The sequence below is a fragment of the Heterodontus francisci genome, chromosome 1 (genome assembly GCF_036365525.1).
Source record: "Heterodontus francisci isolate sHetFra1 chromosome 1, sHetFra1.hap1, whole genome shotgun sequence".
Classification (NCBI taxonomy): Eukaryota; Metazoa; Chordata; class Chondrichthyes; order Heterodontiformes; family Heterodontidae; genus Heterodontus; species Heterodontus francisci.
In genome coordinates, this window is record NC_090371.1 from 276,360,051 (window position 1) to 276,387,094 (window position 27,044).

The 27,044-nt window shown below is 43.9% G+C and overlaps 1 protein-coding gene across 1 annotated transcript in view; it reads right to left on the minus strand.

Moving 5' to 3' along the window:
- The window catches only part of LOC137360845 (alpha-synuclein-like), a 91,726-nt gene that overhangs the window by 42,765 nt on the left and 21,917 nt on the right, over positions 1-27,044 (minus strand). Inside the window, exon 4 of the mRNA XM_068026028.1 lies at positions 25,195-25,340. Within this exon, the coding sequence (XP_067882129.1) occupies positions 25,195-25,340 (146 nt within the window). The remainder of the gene's footprint in view (positions 1-25,194; positions 25,341-27,044) is intronic.

The following is a 27,044-nucleotide window of genomic DNA, read 5'->3' on the forward strand; positions in this document are numbered from 1 at the left end:
ATGTTTCCTTTAAAAGAATGAAAGAACCCACAGACATCCCCAGTGTCTCTGTGTGAGATTGCATTATGTGCTGTGATACTCAGGCAGACTGATCAGCAAGGCTCCTACTGTACATTCGACCGGTGTATTTTTCTCTGATGCAAAAATATAAAAGGGAGTTCAAAATGCAGAAAACCCATTTAAAATTGCACTGACTCTTTTAGCTTGTGATAAAGTGATAAGCCTGATTAGCAACAAGAAATCGGACGTCAACCAGGGAAAAGTTGGGGCACAGCAACGAGCCTCTGTTAACAACTGAGAATTGGATTCCCAATTCTCAATCGCTATCCATCGACCCTTGCTTGTAAGTGTGTGTGTGTGAATATTAAGTGAGGGCCAGGACTGAGCCCTCAAAGCCAAACAAGACCTAGCTTTCACACTTTATGTTCATTCATGATCAGCAAAGTACTGAAGAGCATGAATCATTGAAGAGGGAGAATGCCAGAAGGTAGCAAGATGTTTTTTTAAGGATGCTGTTGAGACTATTACTATTCAGCTGTACTGTATAGACATTCTCCAGCAACCTCAGAAGATTGGAGCTCTTGAGGAATAGTTACTGCTTGGGACTTCATAACAATACAGAACAATTGGGATGGCTTTTCCAGCAATGGAAATTATAGCTAGTCATTGCAGAACCATTTCAGGAGGTTTCCAATTTGATGCAGCAATTAAGACGTGGTCTGACCCAGAACTTTACTGAAGTTCATTCGGTGTTGGAGCAGGGATACACAATAGTGAGCTACATATAATGTGGTGAACAGCCACACAACACCGTATGGGGAATAAGATGGGGAGTGACTTCACCACATTCTCGTCCTCAATGCACCAAGAAATTCTTCGAAATATTATATGACACAAAGGGCAGTTTTAAATTACGTCAAGTTTTTTCAGTAATGGGACAAATGGCCTCCTTCTGTGCGGTAAATGACTCAATGGGTTGAGATTTATGAGTGCGCCACCATTTGCGGTGGCCCGCTCCAATATCACCGGTCTTTCCACATGGATGCGCCGTTGCTGAGACCCTGCGATATTTCTCACGTGGAGCTCACTTAAGTGGAAGGGATGGAACGGCCGCCCCCGATGACGTAGAGGGGGACGCCGGTCCGTCCCCAGAAATGGTGTCCGACGCCACCTTGCAAGCGCCAGCGCCATTTTAAAGGGCTTCAGGCCCTTCACTTTTATTTGCATGTTTAAAGGTACTGTCTTGGTAGAAAGTGCAGAAACTTTTAATTTATATTTGATTACCCGCTTCTCCCCCCACCCATTTCATATATTGACATGTCCCCCCCAAAAGCCACTTTGAAAAATGCTTCCCTTTAACCCCCCACATCTTCAGAACATTTGACCCTCGACCTCTTCCCACCATCCCCACAGCCAATCGGAGAGGTTTCTCCACTCCCACATCCCTCCCAACCTGAAATTTAAACTCCTCCCCCCTCCTCACTAGTGTCTCACCTTGAATCCCCAAACATGGATTGGAAGGCACAGGGCTTCTGGCCGGTGGCCATAATATCAGTGCGTGACAGCTGCCGGGACAAGGTAAGTTGATTTAAATTTATTTCCATTGATTTTAATATGTAAATGAAGGCCCCGCCGCCTAGCGGCGGGGGGAGCTCACCGAGCCCTTGCCACCGCCGGTAAAATGTGGCAAGCCCTTCTCGCCATAGGGGGTTGTGGTGGGCCTCTCCTGGAAGACTTTTCCGGGCCCCCTGCCATGACCCCCGACACTGGAGGGCTTATAAAATTCAGCCTATGACTCTATAATGGGTGGGATTTGGTATGGAATAGGATGCAGGTTAATTTTAATGGAGAGATTCAAACATGGACTAGTGGGAAAAGTGGGTATGAATTGCGAAAGTGGCACATTTGAGAGCTTTGCAGAGGAAAGAGAGGTTGGAGATGGGGCTGCAAGTTGCATTGACAGAGGGGTCGAGGGTGTATGTTTTTTTGGGGATGTGGGTGTTGTGTAGAGGGAGTGAATGCATAAGATATTCAAGGGGCAGAAGACCAGTGAGGGCAATGCTGGAGGTTGTCCAGTGGAGACAGAGGGCTGAGAATGAGTAGACAGTTGAGCGTGAGAGAGTGGAAATTGATTCAAGGGGCTAGCGGAGATACAGAGTGTCTCAGGTGTTAGTGCACACCAGTGGATCTGCTATAGCAGCAGAGAAAGGAGGAGCATTGGCAGTGAAACCCAAGGGCTAGGGGCTCGGAAGTATATGGAGCTGGGGGAAGGTGACAAGTAAAGGCATGGATTAGTAGATATGGGAAGCAGTCCCAGGGAGATCGAGAGCAGCAGTAGGGGCTTGAAGAGTCAATCCAACCCAGTGTAGCAAAGGGTGACAGAGGAGTTCTGAAGGATGAGTGGAGACAGCGGCCACAGGAAGTGAGTGAAAAGTAGTAAAGCAGAGATCATTCTGCAGCAAGGGAGCAGGTTGGGAATCAGCATGGAACAGATCAGAACTAGCTCAACACAGAGCAAAGCAGTCACAGTGGAGGAGCAGAAAACCCAGCCTGCAGAAGCAGAATAGACACAGCCCAGCAGAGAAGCCAGCGGAGTAACAGACCTCGTGCAGCAGCAGAGTAAAGCTGAGAATTGCTATTCATTACAGGTTAACATTTGTTGGAACCTAACTGAATTTATCCTGTCTTGGATTTCCAAGCATTATTCTCAGAGGTGGAAGATACTTCCTTTGATCTTTTAGAAGCAAACACACCTTCAGATGATATTAAGAATGTACTTCATTCAGGTGAAGGAACAGTCCTCATGTTATCCCTGAAAAGGCCAACGTCGGATCTCATTAATGGGAAATCACAGTGTAATTATATCTCTTGTAGAAGTTGCCCTATTAAAACTAAACAGAGGCGTCAAATAGAGTCGGTGTTTCTCAGCATCTCTCCATAGGTCATCGCAACAGATGTAGACCATTCAGCACCTCAAGCCAGTTCCACCACTCAAATTCCTGGCTGGCATCTACAGCCTATTGAGGGATAGCGTTCCACATTTTTACTACCCTTTGCCTGCAGAAGTGTTTCCTAACTTCTGCCCTGGATGGCAGATCTCCGATTTTAAGGTTATGTTTCCTTGTCCTCCCTCACCTGCAGATAAAGTTTCTATCTATTTGTCCTATCAATTCTTTTCAAAATCCTAAAAACCTAAATCAAATCACTTCGAAACCTTCTATATTGCAGAGAATACAACCCTAGTTTATGTAATGTCTCCTCATAATATAACTCTTAGAGCCATGGCAACATTCTTATGAATCTGCACAGCAAGGCCAATATATCTTTTCAAGGTGTGGTTCTCAGAAGTGTACACAGTACTCTTGATGTGGTCTAACCTGAGCTTTGCATAGCTGAAGTAAAACTTCCCTCATTTTATATTCTGACCCTCTAGCCTTTTTGATTATGTTTTGTAACTGACTGCTGCCTTTTAGAGATCTGTGTACATGGAACCTGAAATCGCTTTGAACTTTCATTGTTCCTAACGTTTCACCCTTTAAACAGTATTTCAATCCATACATTTTTGGTCCAAGATGGGTGACCTCACTCTTACTTCCAATGAAATCCATCTGCCACAGTAACTTAGCTTGTCAGTGTCTCTTTGTAATTTTATGATCTTGCCTACCCTCCTTACTATGCCACCAATCTTTACGACAATAGCAAATTTGGATATACGATTCTCTATTGTGATATCTAAGTCATTATCAAATATAGTGAATAGTTGAGGCCCCAGCACAGATTCTTGTGGAACACCACAAATCGCTTCATTCCAATTTGAGTACATACCATTATCTCTACTCTTAAACCAGGCCAATAACCTGCCTTCAATTCCATGAGCTTTAATTTTAGCTAACAGTCTCTTATGTGGAACCGTATCGAATGTCTTCTGGAAATCTATATAAACTAGACAGAACACCTGTCAACTACATTAGTTTCTTTCTCCAAAAATGCAATTAGGTTTGTTAGATGTGATCTACCCTTTACAAATTCATGTTGGCTCTTATTAATCAGCTCAAATTTCTATAAGTGCTCAGTAATTCTGTCTTTAATTATAGATTAATGCTTCAAGAAATAATATCCATGTTAACTGTATTCCTATTAATCACCGCCAACAGGGTGAAAATATAAACGATGTAAAGATTATTAAATAACATATTACAAATGAGTAAGTCCAGAGTGCCATAAAGGAGATGGCCACTTGTGCCACAATATACTGTGGTTGCAGTGTATACTATTTACATGATCCATTGTATCAAATTACTGAAGTTACTTTGACTGCACATCCCTCCCTCTGACCTGCTCCCACTGAGAAGAACAAAAACAGCAATGTCAATGGAAACCATCACCTCTCAGTAAAGACGTTATAAACCACTGGTTAGGCCGAAGCTGGAGTATTGTGTTCAATTCTGGTCACTGCACTTTTGATGGATGTCAAGACCCTGGAGAAGGTGCAGAATGATAACATCTGCCAAAAGCCATCTAACAAGCCAAAAGACTTGCAGGTTGGTAGGTAAATTGGCCATTATAAATTGTCCCTAGTATAGGTAGGTGGTAGGGAAATATAGGGATAGGTGGGGATGTGGTAGGAATATGGGATTAGTGTAGGATTAGTATAAATGGGTGGTTGATGGGTCGGCACAGACTCGGTGGGCCGAAGGGCCTGTTTCAGTGCTGTATCTCTAAACTAAACTAAAACTAAACTAAACATCTGTTGCATCACTAACTTTTTCCAGTTCTGAAGATTGTCGACCTGAAATGTTAACTCTGTTTCTCTTTCTACTGACGCTGCCTGACCTGCTGAGTATTTCCTGTTTTTACAAGAATGATACCAGGGATGAGGGATTTCAGTTATGTTGAGCGATTTGAGAAGTTGGGATTGTTCGTCTTTGAGCAGAGGAGAGTAAGGGGAGATTTAAATGAGGAGTTTTGATAAAGTAAATAAAGAAAACCTGTTTCTAGTGGTGGAAGGGTCCGTAACCAGATGGCACAATTTAAGATAATTGGCAAAAGAACCAGAGAGGAAATGAGGAGAATTTTTTTATGCAGTGAGTTGTTCTGATCTGGATTGCACTGCCTGAAAGGGCGGTGGAAGCAGATTCAATAGTAACTTTCAAAAAGGAATAGGGTAAATGCATGAAATGAGAAGTTTTCAGAGCAGGGAAGTGGGACAATTGGATACCTCTTTCAAAGAGCTGGCACAAGCATCATGCACTGAATTGCCTCCTATTTTACTGTAAGATGCCATGCGTCTAACAAATGAGAGTAGCAGAGGGATGCATAGTGTCTGTTCGCTTAGGGTTCACTCTGTAAACCTGATGCCTGCCTTTATCATGTTGAATGGAACCACTCTTGTGCTGCATACACTAGTATGGCAATAGCCTTTATGCCCGGAAGCTGTGTAAGGCGTCCCCAGAACAGTCGCAATAGCATGAGAAGATGTTGGAGAAAAGGCCAAATTTTTATCACATAGATGTCATAATGTCCCTCTGGAACAAAGGTACTGTCAGTGGCTTTTACAGCACCCTGGGGTGTGTACAGATTTTTTTCTTAACATTTCTGTCAGTATTTTTTATTTATATTTTTTATTCAATCACAAGATGTGGGTGTCTCAGGCAAAGCCAGCATTTATTGCTCATCCCTACTTACAATGAGAAGGTGGTGGTGAATCACTACAATCCATGAGGAGTAGGTACACCCACTGTACTATTCGGGAAGGAGATCCAGGATTTTCACCCAGCGACAGTGAAGGAATGGTGATATAGTTCCAAGTCAGGATGGTGTGTGAATTGGAGGCGATAGCTCCTCAAGCACTTGCTGCTCTTGTCTACTGAGCAGCAGTGGTCATGCGTTTGGAAGGTGCCATTGAAGGAGACTTAGCTAGTTACTGCAGTGCATCTTGTAGCTGGTAGACAATGCTGCCACTGTGCACCTCGATCATCGTGGGAGTGAATGTTTAAGGTGGTAGATGGGCTGCTTTAGTCCTGTATGTTGTTGAGCTTCTTGAATGTTGTTAACTGCACTTATCCAGGCAAGTGGAGAGTATTCCATCACACTCCTGACTTGTGCCTTGTAGGTGGTGGAAATGCTTTAGGGAGTCAGGAACTGAGTCACTGTCCAATGTCACCATATTAAATACTTTGAGAGTTCAAGTTAGGGCACAAATAGAAGACTAAGATGCTAAATGGAGAAAAAATTGTCTGGGAATCACTTTCAATGTCAAATAGTTCACCTCATCCTTGGTGCAGCTTTGAATTTTACATGCTGGATTTTTTCATTCTTGGGATGTGAGCATCATTGGAAAGGCCAGCATTATTGCCCATCCCTAATTGCCTCAGAGAAGGTGGTGGTGAGCTGCCTTCTTGAATTGCTGCACTCCATGTGGTGTAGGTACATCCACAGTGCTGTTAGGAAGGAATTCCATGATTTTGACCCAGCAACAGTGAAGGAATGGCGATATAGTTCCAAGTCAGGATGGTGAGTAGTTTGGAGGGGAACTTGCAGGTGGTGGTGTTCCCATATGTCTGCTGTCCTTGTCCTTCTAGGTGATAGAGGTCATGGGTTTTGAAGGTGCTGTTGAAGGAGGCTTGGTGAGTTGCCGCAGTGCATCTTGTAGATGTTACACACTGCTGCCACTGTGCGTTGATGATGAAATGAGTGAATGCTTAAGGTGGTGGATGGGGTTCCGATCAAGCGGGCTGCCTTAACTTGGAAAGTATCGAGCTTCTTAAGTGTTGTTGGAGTTGCACTCATCCAGGCAAGTGGAGAGTATTCCATCACACTCCTGACTTGTGCCTTCTAGATGGTGGACAGGCTTTGATGAGTCAGGAGGTGAGTTACTCGCGGCAGAATATCCCAGCCTCTAACCTGTTCGTGTAGCCACAGTATTTATATGGCTGGTCCAGTTAAGTTTCTGGTCAATGGTAACCTCCAGGATGTTCATGGTGTGGGATTCAGCAATGTAATGCCATTGAATGCCAAGGGCATTATCCTCCTAATATCTCTTTCGCCGTCTTAGCGTCGATTTTTGTCTGATTATACCTCTGTGACGTACCTTGGAATGATTTATTTACACTGAAGGTGCTGCATAAATGCAAGATGTCTTTGTTAAAATTGGTTCCAAGCAAGAATAGGCTTGTGTGGAGCATCGGCCCCAGCATGTTGGGCTGAATGGCCTGATTTTGTGCTGTAAATTCTGTGTCATTCTATGTAGTGAAGAATAAAAGCACAGGCGTGAAGAGCACAATAAAGTAGCCCAAAATCAGGTCCTAAAACAGAAAAAGTCTCCACAACTCTACAGAACGCTCTTAATCCTGGCATCAATGTCATGCCAATTATATCTTTAACCTAACAATCAAGCACTTGCCATGGATTTCACCAGTTGGATGGGCCTATTCATATTTCAATAAATCACCTTTATATATACTGATGGGAGCGCTCATCAATGAGCCCAATGTTGTAAACCATGAAGTAATATTTTCGAAGTATGTAAAAGTGAAAGTGCATTATTAAGAATTGCCACATAGTAATCAGAACAGCAATGTTATCTTTTCATTTAGTGCAGAATTATAGGTACTATAGCTGATCTGTGTCCATTGGGTAAAAAGACTGTGACTGGCTAAATTCACTTCACTCAGACAGTCTTTATAGTTGCCAGACACAGGCCTTTGTCCCATTAATCACTGAAGCTGGATTCAAGCTCAAACACGACAGGTGAGTGGCACTGTATTGATTCCCTTTACTGTCCAGCCAAGTATGATCTGCCTGTGTAAGCACTGTGCTCTTCAAAGAGACTTTCAACTTATAAACCATGCATTCAACAAGGCAAATTGCTACACTGGAACAGAAAAATCATTCTGCCCATCGGGCCCGTGCCAACTCTTTGAAACAGCTATCCAATGCGTCCCCCTCCCCTGCTCTCTCGCCCATGGCCCAGCAAATTGCAGGATCTGGCCTTTGAAAGCTGAAACCAAACAGATAATAATGAAGGGTAGGTCCAGCTAGCAACAAAACCGTACCCCTTCCCCAAACAATCCCCACCCCCCACCATTTCCTGCCCAGGCTTCTCCTGAAGTGTCTGTTTCAAATGGAAAGATAGCAACTGGAGAACCACTGAATAACATGGTAGGGAGGTCCCTAGGTTAAATAGATTGGTGGGTCTCAAATGAGCCTGTGTGCGTTGTGTGCAGAGTCTTAATCATAACGGCACAGAAGGGGGCCATTCGGCCCATTGAATCCATGCCAGCTCTCTGTAGAGCAATCCAGTCAGTCCTGTTCTCCCACTCTATCCCCATAGCCCTGAAGGTTTACTTTCCTCAAGTGCCTATCTAATTTCCTTTTGAAATCATCGATTGTCTCCGCTTCCACCACCCCCATAGACAGTGAGTACCAGGTCATTACCACTTCCTGCATAAAAAGTTCTTCCTCACATCCTCCCTGAATATCTTGCCCAAAACGTTAAATCTGTGTCCCCTAGTCCCTGTACCATCAGCTAATGGGAGCAGCTTTTCTTTGTCTACCTTATCTAAAACTGTCATAATCTTGTATACCTCTATCACAGCTCCCCTCAATCTCCTTTGCTCCAAGCAGAACAACCCCAGCTTCTTCAGCGTAGCCTTGTAACTAAAATCCCTCATCCCTGGAACCATTCTGGTATATCTACCCTGCACCCTCTCAAGGACCTTCACATCCTTCCAAAGTGTGGTGACCAGAACTGGATGCAACGCTTTGGTTGTGGCCTAACCAGAGACTCCCAGAACACGATGCACTGGCTGCCTGCATAAAAGGGAAAACAAAGGTTGAAGTGAAGAAAATTGCAACTCACTGAGAGTTGGGCCTAGCTACAGCAAATGAAGCCAACAATAAGTACACCGTTCTGGAGCTTGAAAAATTAGATCTTTGTTGATCTTGGCTGCAGGAGGCATTAACAAAAACCATTTAGAACCAATTATCTTAAACATAAGGGGGTAAGTTTCCACTTAGGGTGCATTGGCAAAACTGGCACAAATTACACTCAAAATTGAGCCAGTTTTGAAAAGTGTTCTTTTCTCCAGGAGTTTCTGCACAAACTTATTTGCAAATTACCAAAAGCAAAAACTGCCTTGAACTAGCACAATCAGACACAATGAAAAAAACATAATTTAAAAAAAATTGCTTTAAAAATGTTCCTTGATATATTTAAGAGCAGTAACTAGGTGTAGTTTGATTAATACATGGGTTGATCACAAGAAATAAGCATATTTAAGCTCAGTGTCATTCCGCCACCTGTGAGTAACTCAGTGTTGATGACTTGTTAAAAGTACGCAGATCCATTTGCTAGATACATTGGTGTAGAATGGTCAGTTTTAGTAAATTAAAAAAATACGCAAAAACGTTCAAAACATACCTTTTAGTGTCCTTGCAGCCAGTTTAATTTTTACAGCCTCCTCAAAGGCCGCAAGTGAATGCAGTTAGTGTAAACTCTCTATGGTGATTAATTCAGTCTGGGGTGTGGCCAGCATCTAGCGTGATGTTTTTCAAACGAGTGCAAAAGATCATGGAAACGCAAGTTGCAGTGAACTTGCGCTAAAAATTCTGTGATCCTTTGCATTGCTTTTGGCTGAATAAAACCAACACAACTGAATGGAAACTCCAGACCAAGATGCCATAGCTGTTCAGTAACACCAAGAAAAATAGCATGGTGAAGAAGACTGCAAGCATCAAATAATGAAACCACAAGAGCAGGTGGAGATCAAGGAATAGGGTCTGGAAAAGGGCAGCTCCAGTCATATATGACTGACAAGATGAGGAAATGAAAGCCACAGAGTTTCACAGCAGTGAGCTTTTTGGTTCTATAAAGTTTAGTGCAGCCCCAACACAGAGGAGCAGAGGTAATGCAAACATTTGAACATATGAACAATGATGGACAGGAAAAGACCCTCCAGTCCATCCAACCTGCCCCACACAATTCTGATACCATGTCTATCTCTGCCCACCCAAAAATCAAGAGATCTTCTAGGGGAGGCGAAAAAAGATAAAAACCAAGGCTAACTTGAGAAATCAAACTTGAGAAATTCTTCTCTTATGCACCTAGGAGAGCGAAACCAATCCAGAGATTACTCTGGCCTTGAATTCCTTGCAGCACCTACCTTTAATAAGAGGTAATTGGCCCTGTGACTCGCAGAAACAAGACAATTGTAGGCTAATAATTTCTTTACATTCAACGTGGAGATCAACTGGAGAAGTACCTCAACAAAATCAAAACTCGAGGGATCATTTTTTTGACTTCCTGCTCCCAAGGGGAAGCCTTGTCTGCCAGGAACACACAATGGAATATTGGGTGAGTGCTGTAGGTATTCCCAACTATTGGCGGAAAAAGTGCTGGAAGCTTGGACAAGTGCTGGTACCCAATCTGCTATCCCAGCGGGCATGTAATGAAAGAACTTGCATTTATATAGCATCTTTCACAAACTCAAGATGTCCCAAAGCAGCCATAGATATAAAGACAAAATTTAAAAAAAATTAGAACTGCTTGGACTAATTGGATAGCTCTTTCAAAGAGCTGACATAGGATTGATGGGCCAAACAGCCTCCTGCCATACTGTAAGATTCTATGATTCTAAAGTAAACTAAGGACACAGCAGGCCCACTGCTATCTGAAAACAAAGAAACATCTGGCAAAGGTCTTTATACGAAATGCCAAGCCATCTTTTCTGTTTTCATATAGTGATCATGCTCCTCTGTATCAATATCATCCTGTCTCTGCCCCTGCCCCAGTTCATTGGCTGCTGAACACCCCCCGGACTCCCGCACCCCACCCCCTTCCATCTGTGCCTTTGTAACCTCCAGACCTGACTATTCCAATGCTCCATTGGCTGGTTTCCCAACCTACATAAACTTCCGGTCATCCAAAACCCTGCTGCCCATATCCTAACTCGCATGAGGTCCCCTTCACCCATCTCTCCTGGGCTCGCCGACCGACACTGGCTCCCAGCCTACCAGCACACTAATTTTAAAATTCTCAGCCAAGTGTTCAAATCTGGCCATAGCCTTGCCCCTCACCCTTCCCCCACCACCCCCCACGCACCATCTCTGAAACTTACTTGAGCACTTCAACCCTCCAAGATCTCTGCACTTCTCCAATACTGGCCCCTTGGGCATCCCTGATTTTAATCACTCCACCATTGGTGGCTTAGGCCATAAGCAAGCCTGAAACCTCTCCGCCTCTCCACTTGTCTATTCTCCTTTACGACAATCCTTAATATTTACCTCTTTGACCAAGCTTTTGGTCACCTGTCCGAATCACTTTTTATGAAGGTCCTCACCTGCCAAGAATGAGGAACATTAATTTCGCCACATGGACATTAAATTTCAAATTGTTGCTGGGAAGAAGAGAAGGCCTGTTACAAGAATTGCCAGATCTTGGCTGAAAAAAAAAACCATTTACATATTAACAGACAGTGCTTGTAGTCAAAGGAGTTATTCCCTGCTCCAATTCAATCCACAAACAGATGTAGTCTGACCAGTTAGTCACATGACTAACTGGCTGTTGCAGAGTTTTGAACTGAAAGCCTGCAGAAAGCTGTTTGCTTCTGGACTGAAAAAACCTCTCCTGGCTGGCTCGCCACAGCCTCTCCTGTCTGCTCCCATCTCTTTCTCAGGGAACTGAAGCCACTGAAGACACATGAACCCCAAGAGAGAAAAGTCTCCTAAGCGAACAAGGTTTAAGAAGAATACTGGGGCCCAACGAAAAGCAAGATCTACCTACAATGAAGGACCCTACAGTGAGCTTGAAGACCCGTAGCAAAAACTCTTCAGATATTGCCTCAGACTTTTCCACTTTATTTTTTCTGCTCTTTTCTGTCTCTATTTGCATGTGTGTATCGCGTATGTATGCTAACGTATCGTGTATCGGTAGGCGCCAACCAAATTAGAGTTTAAGTTCAATAAGTTTCAATCTTTCTTCTTTAAACCTAAGAAAACCTGTGTGTGTGTGTGCTGGTTTCTTTGCCTTATAATTTTTTTTTTAGATTAGAGATACAGCACTGAAACAGGCCCTTCGGCCCACCGAGTCTGTGCCGAACATCAACCACCCATTTATACTAATCCTACACTAATCCCATGTTCCTACCAAACATCCCCACCTGTCCCTATATTTCCCTACCACCTACCTATACTAGTGACAATTTATAATGGCCAATTTACCTATCAACCTGCAAGTCTTTTGGCTTGTGGGAGGAAACCGGAGCACCCGGAGAAAACCCACACAGACACAGGGAGAACTTGCAAACTCCACACAGGCAGTACCAGGAATCGAACCCGGGTCCTTGGAGCTGTGAGGCTGCGGTCCTAACCACTGCGCCACTGTGCCGCCCAATTGGAAAGCGTTGAACAAGGAGTCACCAAGAGGGAGCTAAAAACACTGTGTATTTAAAATTAAACCCTGTTACAGTGAAGGCTGAAAGCGAATCCAGACCTCTTTCTCACCTGGTGCCAAATTTTGTCTGATAACGCTCCTGTGAAGCACTTTGGAATGTTTTACTACATTAAAGATGCTATTTAAATGCAAGTTGTTGTTGTATTGCCAGCATTCTCCGGTTCTTTCACAATGTTGGCAGTTACCTCTGATTCCCAGGAATTGCAGAAATCGTAGTCCAGAAGTTGGATCATATGTGGAATTAAAGACTTACACGGGAGGAGAAAACTCCTCAGGGAAACAGAATGAGATTAAACAAATTGTCTGCCAATGTGCAAAGCCTCAGAACTTTCAAACACACCTGAGTCAGGGAACTTGGTCATAGCTGACAGTTTTTGTGCAAAGAGAAAAAAGGATGTAGCAAGATGACTTGTTAAGAGCTAGCTTGGCGATAGATTTTGAAATTAAGGCTCTCACTAGATATGTTTGTCTCAGCCCTAACACAAATACTAGCTTCCATAATGTCAAAGGCAAGACTGCCAAGAGTAGATTGTCATAGAATTACGTACAGGAGCCATGATGAGTGCAGCAATGGCAATATTGAACACCTCAATCCTACTGCCACATCTTCTACTTCAGAATTAGAAAAGTCCCAGATCCTTGAGTCTATCCCCATGTTTTATTCTCCAAGACCCTGATCATCTGAGTAGATTTTCCAGCTTAACTACCTCTTTTCTGTGATGTGGGTTCTCAAACTGCATCCAGTACTCCAGGTGGATACTGACCACTGCTATTTATAATGGGAGGATTAATTCCTTTGACCTGCAACTTTATGCCCAGTAGGAATTGGTTGAGTCTTGCCAACTTTTGTCGAGTTTAGAACTGGACAGGAAGTGGGACAGGAGAGAGGTCATGGCTCAAGTCCTGAGAAAAGTCATTGAAAATTGTAATGACCACCTCCACTTGACATTCAAAGGCATTGCCTTTACTGAGACCCCATCATTAACATTCTGGGGGTTACTATTGAACAGAAAGCAAACTGGACCAGCCATCTAAATGCTGTGGCTGCCATGGCAGGTCAGAACTGGGTATTCTGTGGGGAGTGGCTCACCTCTTGATTCCACCAAGCTTTGCCAATGTTGAGGTGAAGGGAGGGGGCTGCAGGAAAAGCCACCATCAAAGTAACAGAGCATTCGTGGTGGGGAGGTTGGGAGTTGCAAGGCTGGAGAAGGTTACAGAGATGGAAAGGAGCAACGCCATGAAGAACTTTCAACATGGGATGAGAGGATGAGAATTTTAAATTTGAGACACAGCGGGGCAAGAATCAATGTAGATCAACAAGGCCAATGGGTGAGAGGGCTTGGTGCAACATAGGATTTGGGCAGCAGAGTTTCGGATGAGCTGAAGTTTATGGAGTGAGGAAGATGGGAGACTGGCCAGGAGAGCACTGAAACAATCAAGACTGGAGGTGACAGGGGCGGAGGCTGGGGCTGACAATAGGCGATAACTCTGACTCTATATGGTCAGGAGCTCAATTCACGGTCAAATAGGATGCCAAGGTTGGAAACAGTTTGGCTCAACTTGAGACAGTGTTTTCTCAACGTTTAACTGGAGGAGATTATAGCTCACCAAAGGCTAGATGTCAGATAAGCAATCTGACCACATAGAGGCAAGGGAGAGGTCAAGAAAGGTCATGGAGAAGTAGAGTTAAGTTTCATCAGTGTACATATGAATCAGTGTCTACAGATGATGCCTTCAAGGGGCAGAATGTAGATGAGGAAAAGGAGGAGCCAAGGATCGACCTTCCAAGTCTCTGGATGTAACAGCATGGGGGCAGGAAGGGAAGCCATTGATGGAAATGCTCAGGTTATGAATGGATCAGTAAGACTGAAACCAAGTGAGGGCAGTGGAAGTGATCAACAAGGGAGACCTGCATGAGAAGGATGGTGCAATTGACTATGCCATAGTTTGCAGAGAGGTCAAGGAGGTCCAGAAGGGATAATGCAGCATGGTCACAGTCATAGGAGATACTATTTGCAACTCTGTTAGGACTATTTTAGTGTCAGTAGCAGAAACCTGAGGATTCAAGCATGGAGCTACGGGAAAGATGGGCACACGCATGTACTAATTTACACATAGTTGCGAACTCAGATTTAGTGGTTTACAATCAGTAATTCCTACTTTCCACTAGCATACTGGATTGTTATTATTGAAACACAGTCAAATCAGTTTAATGTCAATAACACCGAGCTTCCCTAATGGTTCAGCTGATAAAGCAGTGACCAGCTGAGGCACAGAGCGCATTAAGATGCCAAGCTCAATCCCCTGGCAAACGAAGTTCACTGATTTCCGCCATGGAGATGATTGGGGAGCTAGAGCCAGCAGGACAGGGAAAGCTTCCTATCCAGCCACCACTGATAGAAAGGGTAATCTTGTGGAGATCTCAGATTCCTGTATTGATGGCTTCCATGATGAGTCAGAAGATTTGGTATCATGCCCCACTCCGGACAGCCCTGGCCAATGGAAATCGGAGCACTGGCTCTAAATACTGGATTACTGCCCAGCAGGTGTATTGGTATCAATAGCTATCGATACCCCTCCCTCTATCATAAAGGCTAGGTGGGGCTCTTTAACCTTGGTTGCAGCCCATCAAGGAGAAGATAAAAACCCTGAGAAATAAACGGGAAACCACCTCAGCTCTTCCCGATTGCCTCAAGAATCTCACAGGCGAGCGGACGGGCACACTTTTGACTTGTGAAGCTCTGAACCTGGCGAATTATCATGTAAAATTGACTCAATGTACAAACAGTCCAGATGGGGCAGAAGGATGGGATTGTTACCCTTCATCCAGACAGTTTGGGCCAACAACAAATGAGGAAATACACCAAAGGTGGGCAATGTCATCAGGCATTTAAAGAAAATAAAATGACCCATTTCAGATACGTACATCTATCTTCACAACAATTATCAAAGAAGAAGTTTTGTGTTTGACAAAGGAATTATAGCAAACAATTGTAAATTAAATTCCCAACTTGGGGAATCCAGAATTCTGCAGAGCCATAGAGATTTATAATGGTGGAGACAAAAAAAACTAGAGACTGAAAACATTACTCTGGAGAATCAATATACAAATTGTATTTTAAAAGCTATTCAAGCAGGAGACCTGTAATTACAGAGAACTAGTTTTCAATGTATTTTCCCCCATTGTGACATATCCCTTTCAGCAGAACTGGCTCATTACTTATCAAGGTAACCTGCAGTTACTGGTCGAAGCAAATGAGAGGTTGCAGGTACAGGAGCAGTGCCTTTCAACCTCGATTTCCACTGGAAAATCATTTTGAAAAACATGACGAGGAGAATTTCCACTCCCCCAAAAGGTTTTAGTCGATTCTTCCTCCCTCTCACTGCTCAAGTTCTAATGCCTTCCCTGTTCCACTGAAGCCACCAAATACAGCCTGTGCAGCTCCCCAGGGATTATTTGGAATATCTGTGCACAGGATTCCGAACCAATGTTTCCAATTTCAGAAATTCTTTGCACCTCCCTAACCTCCTCTTTCTCCTTGTATGACAATGTAACAGTGGCTACTTCAACAGTAGTATTCCTATGTTCGCAGATGGTGCATAGAATATAATGAGAAAGAAGGAACATAAAGAAAATAACAAACTTGCATTTATGTAGTGCCTTTCATGATGTCAGAATGTCCCAAAGCACCCTGTCATGTATTACACAGCATTGCACAGCCAATGAAGTACTTGACAAGTGTTGTAATTTAGGAAATGCAGCAGCCAATTTGCGCACAGCAAGCTCCCACAAGCAGGAATGGGATAAAGACCAGTAAATCTGTTTTAGTGATGTTGGTTATGGGATAAATTTTGACCAGTATAATGCTCGTGCACTCAGACTTGAATAAAAACCATCGCACCTACCCAAATCTCAAGAGAACAATTGAAAACGTGTTCGGACGAGAAAGGGAACTCCATAGAAAACACAAAATGGAAATAGGCTGTTTATCAATAATCTACCAATCGTGATGTCACAATGTTGAATCTTTTCAGGATGAACACACAAACAATGACGCACAGGAAATACCCTCTGGTCCATCCAGCCTCCCCACATAATTGTGATACCTTGTGTCTTGCAATATATACACTGCTCAACCCCACCCACGTGATCTCTTTGGGAGGCCAAATCCAGATAAAAACCCAGGCCAATTTAGGGAAGAAATTCCTGTCCCATCCCCCCACCAGGCAAATGTTGCTTGTTCAGATTACTCGAGCCTGAATTAGTTACGGTGCCTACCTTTTGTGAAATGGGATCTCCACCCCAGGCAGAAACAAGTCAAGCTCTCATGCAGAAGCTGGCAGTCTGTTCCAGAGACCCATTATTCCTTTGGAAAGGAGCAACCTCCTGGACATCTAACATAGATCTGGCCTTACACAACATAAAATTGCTACCCCTGATCTTTCTTAAACTAGTTCTTTGGAACAAACTGTTAACTGGAACACAATCTATTCACAATCAGTGCATATCAATGGCAACATATGTACCGACAGCCACTGACTACACAGGAATCAATCTAACTGAGTCGAACTATATTCACAAAGGGTACATTATAAAGCGAAAACACAGAATAATGCAACACCCTTGAGTGATTTTAAGAATCTGAGGATGAGTATAGGTTTGTAAATGGATTTAACTTCCCTTGCACATTTTATGTAGTTACCAAACTTCTCAATTGAATTAAACCATTATAATTATTCCCAAGTATTCATTTCTCTCACTAATTCCATTTAAAAGCAATCATAGGACATAACCAAGGTTGTGCCCCAAACACTGTGTAATGCTGCATTTTTATCACATTTTATTTAGCTGCCAGGGGCACCTTCAGACACAAGAATCTATCTTGGGAAGTAGCTGCCGTCAATGCTTTATCATTCGCACTGAACATGAGTAATAGCCATGCAATATAGTTTAGCCCATGGCTCAGCCAATGATAACTCCAGTGCCGAATGTAGAACTAAGCCACAGGGACCAGGAAGATTCCATGTTCAATCCATGATATGTCCCATTTGTTCTGTCATCTCAGCCAGTATGAAAGAAAAAAGGAGCTTCCATTTAGATAGCGTCTTTCATGACCTCAGGATGTTCCAAAGCTCTTGACAGCCAATGAAGTACTTCCAAAGTGATGTTGGTTGAGGGATAAATATTGGTTAAGGCAAAGCCAGTGCACCCAAAATTAATTAAAAATCCTTTTATCTGCCTCAATCTCAGAGAACAATACAATGAAAGAATTGGTTAGGACACCAGGGAGAACGCCCCAGGAAAGCTGCAGAATTGGGAAAGCAGATCTTGTGCTAATTTACCAATGGGCTGCGCAATTCGATGTATTTTGCACCTTAACCTGACCCCAGATTTAATGCAAAATTATTTAAGAATGAAACGGAGCTCAATTCTGCTGGACTTGCGTAGTGTTTGCTCTTTCCACCTTGCTTCCATTTCAAAGCTCCACAAGCGAAGGAGGGCTTCAAGCGGAACACGGTTTTCAAGTTTTTTTGCAATGCTTAACAGCATTTTTTTTCAATAGAATATTATTTTTATTAATGATTTGTTCCATGTCTCTGAAATAGTTATTATCAATATTTATTGCTGTGGAAAATTGCTAAGGGCTTATTTTTAAAATTAATTAACTTTTTTTTGAAGTGCCCCAAATACAGTACTTACGGTTGATATGGCAAGCCGAGAACAATAACAAGCGTCAGACCATATGTGCAGACCTTCAAAAACCTACCAGCCAAAGACTGACACAGCAGGCAGCCAGTGGCAGAGTTTTTGCCATCTGTAGCAAGGGCAAATTGAAACATAAAAACAGCACCGTCAGTGGTTTTAAAGTTATCTTTCTTCTCAGCTATTATACCTGTGGTTCACTTCCAACTAAATTACTGGTCACACATCCCCATCATACAGATGATTAATGCATTGCTCAGCATGAACATCACTTTCATCTTCTCTTCACTGATAGAATGACACATCTGCCCAGACCTCACTGTATTGGGGGCATTTCCCAAAGAAGAAGGGGAGTCACTGATGGCTGCCATCGTGAAGCCCATCCTAGGTATCATGCAATGGTCTTACAGTGGATTGATATGGGTGTGACAAGGCTTTCAACTGTAAATTGCAGCTTGAATGTGTGCCCTACTGAAATAAGGTATCCATGGGATGCAATGACAGAACTGGAAGTTTGAGCCAGTGCTTCGCATAGGTGAGCAGTAAATGTGGAACAGGCAGATGGCCCAATATTGGTAGTCTGCAATCTTGAGCTATCTATCTGATATACAGTACTAGTCGAAAGTGTTAACTTGCTAGGATCCTTACAAAAACAAAAAAGGGCTACATGAATGGATTCAGAACATTCTCACATCTGTTCCTACACCTGTAGGAACCCTATATAACACTGGGACTAGCTGACACCTCCTCTCAGGATTGGCATATTGCCATCTTGTGGAAAAGGTGCTATATAATGCCACAAAGAGTAAAACCTCATTGTAGCTCCTTAATTCCCACTTCATCAGGGATCAAGCAGGGAACAGGCTCGAGGGGCCTAATGGCCTACTCCTGCTCCTAATTCATATATTCCTATGTAACTGGGTGCTGCACTGCTCCACCATTTGCCTACATTTCATGCCTTTCCACTGGGTCTGCCTTTCTTACGGTCTGTTCCCTTTCTTGGAAACGTTGACAAAACATTTAATGTCTGTGCTCAAATCTTTCTGAATGCTGGAATAACAGTGTCCACAACCTGTCGAATCTCTGAGCAACCTGTGTAATATGTCCTGACCATTCTTCAATCCCACTCCCTGCACCTGGGCCACTGTGTCCAGGGATCATCCTCTAATGTCTTTAGAGGAGCAGACCTTGCAAACTCAGGCAATATTGGGTCAATATACTGGGTGTTGCACACACTAATGGCAGTTTTCCTTCTGCAACTATTATTGGATTTCAGCATTAGTTCCAAATGCATCATGACTTCTGAAAATTATGTCAACCTTAGCTCAGTGGTAGCACTCAGAGTCAGAAGATTGTGGAGACTCTGGAGATCTGAGCACAAAATCTAGCTTGGCACATTAGTTCAGTACTGTTGGAGGTACCGCCTTTTGAATGAGATACTAAACTGAGACCCTTCTGAAGTGGACGTAAAAGATCACACAGAACAATTCGAAGAAGAGCAGGGGAGTTCTCCCAGTGCTCTGGCCAACATTTACCCTCAATAAACATCACTAAAACAGAACATCTGCTTCATTTATCTCATTGCTGTTCGTAGGACCTTGCTCTGACCAAATGGACTTGCATTTCTCTGCATTACAACAGTGACTACACATGAAAAATAATTAGCTAGCTGAGAAAAAATTGGGATGTTCTGAGATGATGAGGAACACTACATAAATGCAAGTTTTTCCTTTCTCAAAAGGAGATTTGAATAAAAAGTAAAAGGAAACACACAAGAAAAGAACATGAAAATGGGAGCATAATACATGGTTCTATTGAAGAGTTAGCAGCACCACTGGAATGAATGGCCTCTGTGCTGTGATTTTCTAGAATAGCGTTACTGGTCAAAGAGGTGAAGGAAGATAACATTTTGTTTTTAAATGTATTCCAGCACAGACCTCATAAATGACAGCATGATCCACAGTGGTGAATAGTTGCTGTGATATATCCATTCATCGATTACAGAAAGGGTGGTGCACTTATCTGAAATAAAAACAAGAAATGCTGGAAATACTCAGCAGGTCTGGCAGCATCGGTGGAGAGAGAAGCAGAGTTAACGTTTCATGTCAGTGACCTTTTATCAGAACTTATCTCTTGGCTGCTTATTTCATGGCCTGTTTGTCATTTGTGATAACTCAAATAATAAGCCCACAGAAGTTTGATTGTGCACAGTACAGGGGCTACCCACTGTGGGCTTCTGAAAGTTTTTTTTATTCATTCATGGGATGTGGGCGTCGCTGGCTAGGCCAGCATTTATTGCCCATCCCTAATTGCCCTTGAGAAGGTGGTGGTGAGCTGCCTCCTTGAACCCCTGCAGTCCATGTGGGATAGATACACCTACAGTGCTGTTAGGAAGGGAGTTCCAGGTTTTTGACCCAGCGACAGTGAAGGAACGGCGATATAGTTCCAAGTCAGGAGAGTGTGTGGCTTGGCGGGGAACTTGCAGGTGGTGGTGTTCCTATGCATTTGCTGCCCTTGTCCTCCTAGGTGGTAGAGGTCGTGGGTTTGGAAGGTGCTGTCTAAGGGGCCTTGGAGCGTTGCTGCAGTGCATCTTGTAGATGGTGCACACTGCTGCCACTGTGCATCAGTGGTGGAGGAAGTGAATGTTTGTAGATGGGGTGACAATCAAGCGGGCTGCTTTGTCCTGGATGGTGTCGAGCTTTTTGAGTGGTGTTGGAGCTGCATTCATCCAGGCAAATAGAGAGTATTCCATCACACTCCTGACTTGTGCCTTGTAGATGGTGGACAGGCTTTGGGGAGTCAGGAGATGAGTTACTCACCTCAGGATTCTTAGCCTCTGACCTGCTCTTGTAGCCACGGTATTTATATGGCTACTCCAGTTCAGTTTCTGGTCAATGGTAACCCCCAGGATGTTGACAGAGGGGGATTCAGTGATCGTAATGCCATTAAATGTCAAGCGGAGATGGTTAGATTTTCTTGTTTGAGATGCCAGTGTTGTACATGTACTGGAACAGCTTGGCTAGGGGCGCGGCACGTTCTGGAGCACAGGTCTTCAGTACTATTGCTGGAATGTTGTCAGGGCCCATAGCCTTTGCAGTTGTGTGGCGCAAATGTTACTTGCCACTTATCAGGCCAAGTCTGGATATTGTCCAGGTTCTGCTGCATTTCTACACGGACTGCTTCAGTATCTGTGGAGTCGCGAATGGTGCTGAACATTGTGCAATCATCAGCGAACATCTCCACTTCTGACCTTATGATTGAAGGAAGGTCATTGATGAAGCAGCTGAAGATGGTTGGGCCTAGGACACAACCCTGAGGAACTCCTACAGTGATGTGCCGAAGATCAGATGATTGACCTCCAACAACCACAACCATTTTCCTTTGTGCTAGGTATGACTCCAACCAGTGGAGAGTTTTCCCCCTGATTCCTATTGACTCCAATTTTGCTCGGGCTCCTTGATGCCATACACAGTCAAATGCTGCCTTGATGTCAAGGGCAGTCACTCTCACCTCACCTCTTGAGTTCAGCTCTTTTGTCCATGTTTGAACCAAGGCAGTAATGAGGTCAGGAGCTGACTGGCCCTGGCGGAACCCCAACTGAGCGTCAGTGAGCAGGTTATTGCTAAGCAAGTGCCGCTTGGTAGCACTGTCGACGACACCTTCCATCACTTTACTGATGATTTAGACTGATGGGTGGTAATTGGCCGGGTTGGATTTGTCCTACTTTTTGTGTACAGGACATACCATACCTGGGCAATTTTCTACATTGCCGGGTAGATGCCAGTGTTGTAGTTATACTGGAACAACTTGGCTAGGGGTGCAGCAAGTTCTGGAGCACAGGTCTTCAGTACTATTACTGGAATATTGTCAGGACCCATAGCCTTTGCAGTATCCAGTGCCCTCAGTCGTTTCTTGATATCATGCAGAGTGAATCGAATTGGCTGAAGTCTGGCATCTGTGATGCTGGGGACTTCAGGAGGAGGCCGAGAAGGATCATCAACTCAGCACTTCTGGCTGAAGATTGTTGCAAATGTTTCATCCTTACTGATATGCTGGGCTCCCCCAACATTGAAGGTGTGGATATTTGTTGAGCCACCTCCTCCAGTTAGTTTAACTGTCCACCACCATTCACGACTGGATGTGGCAGGACTGTAGAGCTTAGATCTGATCCGTTGGTTATGGGATTGCTTAGCTCTGTTTATTGCATGCTGCTTATGCAGTTTGGCATGCAGGTAGTCCTGGGTTGTAGCTTCACCAGGTTGACACCTCATTTTGAGGTATGCCCGGTGCTGCTCCTGGCATGCCCTCCTGCACTCTTCATTGAACCAGGGTTGATCTCCCGGCTTGATGGTAACGGTAGAGTGGGGGATATGCCGGGCCATGGGGTTACAGATTGTGGTTGAGTACAATTCTGCTGCTGCTGCTGATGGCCCACAGCGCCTCATGGATGCCCAGTTTTGCATTGCTAGATCTGTTCAAAATCTATCTCATTTAGCACGATGTTAGTGGCACAACACGATGGAGGGTATCCTCAATGTGAAGACCAATACTGTCATGGACAGATGCATCTGCGGCAGGCAGATTGGTGAGGATGAGGTCAAGTATATTTCTTCCTCTTGTTGGTTCCCTCACCACCTGCCACAGACCCAGTCTAAGAAAGTTGTTTGACTGAGACTGAATGCCTGCTTGTTTACCCCGACCCCAAAATTGCTCAATTTTGTGGCAAGTATAAACTGTTACTCTTCAACACAGCATCAGAATTGATTCTGTTAAAGAGACATTTAAACCATTACATTTTCGCAAGGAACATCAGGCGAGAGGTTTCCTCAACCAGTTCCTGCAAGTAGCAAGAGCATCAGCAAACATGGAAACATGTATTTAAGAAGTGAGCGACAGGAAGACTCTCCTGTATGGTTCAGAGAGGCACTCTGCCCCAAAAGCTAGGAACAAGGCACGTCATAGAGTCATAGGCTGAATTTTACATTGGATGGGAGGCCTCACCCACTGGCGAGCTCGCCCCTGCCGGGCCTGGGGAGTAAGGCTGGGATTTTTTGCTCCCCAGGCCTTTAATTGGTCTTGGGTGGGACGACCACCTCCTTGAGGCAGGAAGTTCCACCTAATGGTGCTGCTGGCCAATTAGCGGGCTGGCAGCTCTTAGTCCCAGCAGCGCCACCGAGAGCAATGCCACTGCTGGGTCTACACCCAGCCATCAGAGGCAACAGGAAGGATGGCCCCAGAACTCAGGTAAGTTTTTAGGGCTTCACCGGGGGCAATCGGCAGGACCCCATCGAGGCAATGGGGGGTCGGTTGGGAGGGGACAGGGAGTGTTGTGTGTTGGGGCGGTTGGGGCTCCCCCACAGAGGGCCCGATCAGGAGGGACCTCCCCCCCATCCCACAGACCGCAAGAATGCCGCCTAGTTTTACCAGTCGGGTACTTGGGGCCTTTGATGTCAGGCCGCCGAGGGCAAAATACATGCGGCAGTGGGAGGAGGCCCTTAAGTGGCAGTTAATTAGCCTTGATTGGACTGGGGTGGGCTGGCTGTTTCTCGCTGCTGCCCCGCTTAGGGGCAGTGGGGGCGGGATATGGTTGGGAACAACTCCCCCCCACCCACACCCCATTTCCCACTCAATTCTATGGCCCCCCACCCCCGCCACCAGTCCGCTCATTAGTGGTCTATCAAGTTCCAGCCATAAAATCATGGAATGATGCAACTCAGAAGAAGGCCATTTGGCCCATCGTGCCTGTGCTGGCTGTTGGTAGAACTATCCAATTAATCGCACTCTCCTGCTCTTTCCCCACGGCCCTGTAAATTATTGCTCTTCAGTAATTATATAATGCTCTCTTGAAAGTTACGACTGAATCTGTTTCCACCAACCTTTCAGGCACCGTATTCCAACTCACTTAGCAAAAAAGATCTTTCCTCATGTCATCTCTGTTCATCTGTCAATCGCCTTGAATTTTTGTTCGCTGGTTGCTGACCCTTCTGCCACGAGAAATGATTTCTCCTTTGTTACTTTATCAAAACCATTCATAATTTTGAACTCTTCTGTCAATCTCCTCTTAACTGTCTCTGGCCTAAGGAGAATAATTGCAGCTTCTCCAGTCTATCCATGTTACTGAAGTCCCTCATCCCTGACACCATTCTAAAAAATCTCTTCTGCGCCCTTGACATCCTTCCTAAAGTGTGGTGCTCCGAGCTGAACACAACACTCTCGTGTGATCAGTGTTTTATAACGGTTTAGCATAACTTTCATGCTTTTTTCTATTAATAAAACCAAAGATCCTGTATGTTTTTATGAAAAATTATTTTCACAGGACTCACCCTAATCTGAATCCAAAATGGGTAATATCCTGGTGTTTACATACCAACTTGAAATAACCCAATAACCCACTTCGGGTTCTGAATTCTGTTTTGGTGCTCATCTCAATAGTCTTAGCATAAAACGTAGCTCACTACTGCTGTGCCACAAGTCTTCTCTGACTATAAAATGACCCTATTTTCATAGCTCACATGACTTATCCATACACACCACTGATGATGGAAGCTTTTCCCTATTAGAAAATTTTCTAATCTCCCAGGACTGAATCGATCTGAAGAACACACTCAGACTAAACCAACTCCTGCTTAAACACTGCTCGGTAGCTAATGCCAGACCAGGGAGCTAAACATTTCCATCAGAGATGGTTTGATGCAATGTACAAGTTCAGAATAACCAGCCCATTGCTGCATTTTCTTGTTAATATTCTCAGCTCCTCTGAGCTTCCGCTCTCTCAAATGCTTACGAAACCATTTTTAATATAACCATTTTTAATATAACTATTCTGCTTGTATTATTCCTTTGAAGCCTGGGGCCATTCAAGTCTCTGCAGAGGCAGAAGATTATGTTCAGATGATGATGACATCAAATGCTCATTTTCAATGCAATACAAGAGGAATACATCATTTAATAATATGCAAACCATAACCAAGCAGATTTGAGTGAGGTGGGTCTATTATGGCCTTGGGGAAAAAACTGAAATGAATTTTAGAAAGCTAACCTGCTTCACCAATTGATCCTTCTTCACCAGTCCAGTAGCAGCTGCTATGTTTCCAGCTCCTTCCACTGTCTTCTGAGCAACTGTGGACATCCCAGTCACCATGGCTCCTCCGACCAGAGACGCCTGCTCTTTGGTCTTCTCGGCCACTGACAAAAGAACCACAGGGAACATTCTGACCAACTGAAAACTCACTGTGTAAGAAGGGTCGTCCTTTCCAATCTGTACTGAAATGGCACAGAAACAGTACCAGTCATGAACTATTCCTCTGTTCGGGAGGAGTTTCAATTGCCAGATTAGAATATTTTACCAATGCACGAAACAACAACAGCTTACATTGATATAGCACCTTTAACATAGTAAACCGTCCCAAGGCACTTCACAGTAGCACTATTAAACAAAATTTGCAACTGAGCCATATAAAAGTTGACATTAGGACAGGTGGCCAGAAGCTTGATGCAAGAGGTTGGTTTTAAGAAGAATCTTAGAGAGAGAGGTGGAGATGTTTAGGGAGAGAATTCCAGAGCATGGAGTCCAGGCAGCTGAAGGCACAGCCACCAGTTCCATTCCATTTATCTACACTATTCTTATTATTTCCCCCTAATAGGGACATCCAGTCATCCTGGCCAACGTTTATCCCTCAAATCTGTTGATTCTTGTGGAACCTTACAGTGTGCAAATTGGCTGCTGTGTATCCCTATATTACCACAGTGACTACACTTCAAAAGTACAGCATTGGCTGTGAATTGCTTTGGAATGCACTGAGGTTGCAGAAGATCCTGTATGAATGAAATCTCTTTCTTTCTTTGTAACAGGATGATGGGGGCAGGAAGTCAGGCTAAGCTGACACCAGATTGGAATGCTGCTTCTTGAAGCTAACTGAACAGATGGGCAGGAATCTCGACAGTTTAGGACAAGATTGCAGCACGTCACAGAGATAACAGCCAATTTTTATTTTTTTTAAAAAGGCGAGATGGACATCACAACTGCCAGTTTTCTGGCATCTGCAATTCAGTTTCTGGGCAAAAGGTGGCTCGAAAGGATTTTGAATGTAAGTGAGGGAACAATGATTTTCCCTTATTTGTTATGTTCTTCTCCTTTGGTAGCAATGAAGCTAAAATGGAAATTTTGCTTTATAGTGAGGTAAAAATCCTTCCATAAATTCACAAACAAGGGAAATCTAGGGCAGATTACAGAGCTTTTTGCCACTGGAAACAGTTTCTTCTTATTTACTCCATCAAGACCCATGATAGTGTGTCGATCAACACTGCCAATGCTGGCTGGTTCTTAATCCTTTCTTCTGCCACCTCACAGGGTGCTTCCTTTTATCATTGTCTTGTGTACAGGTAAAACCTCTCAAGTACTTTGCCCTGTGGAATTATAGAGGGGATTCCTACTGTACTATGTTGCCTTTGCAATAATTCAGTGAATAGTACAACAGAGCTCCCTGGATGAAGAATCAGAGCTCCCTGGATAACGAAAGAAATAGAGAGTAAGATGCAGAAAAGTGTGAAGTGATTCATTTTGGTAGGAAGAATGAGAAGAGACAATATGAATTAAAGAGTACAATTCTAAAGAGGATGCAGGAGAAGTCAGGTATACGTGCACAAATCACTGAAGGTTGCAGGGCAGGTTGAGAAAGCGATTAATAAGGCATTCGGGATCATGGGAATTATAAAAAGGGGCATAGAATACAAGAATAAGGAAGTTATGAGGAACCTGTATAAAACACTGGATTGGCCTGAGCTGGAGTTTTGTTTCCAGTTCTGGGCACCAAACTTTAGGCAGGATGTGAAGGCATTAGAGAGGGTGCAAAAAAAATTCACGAGAATGGTTTTGGGGATGAATAACTT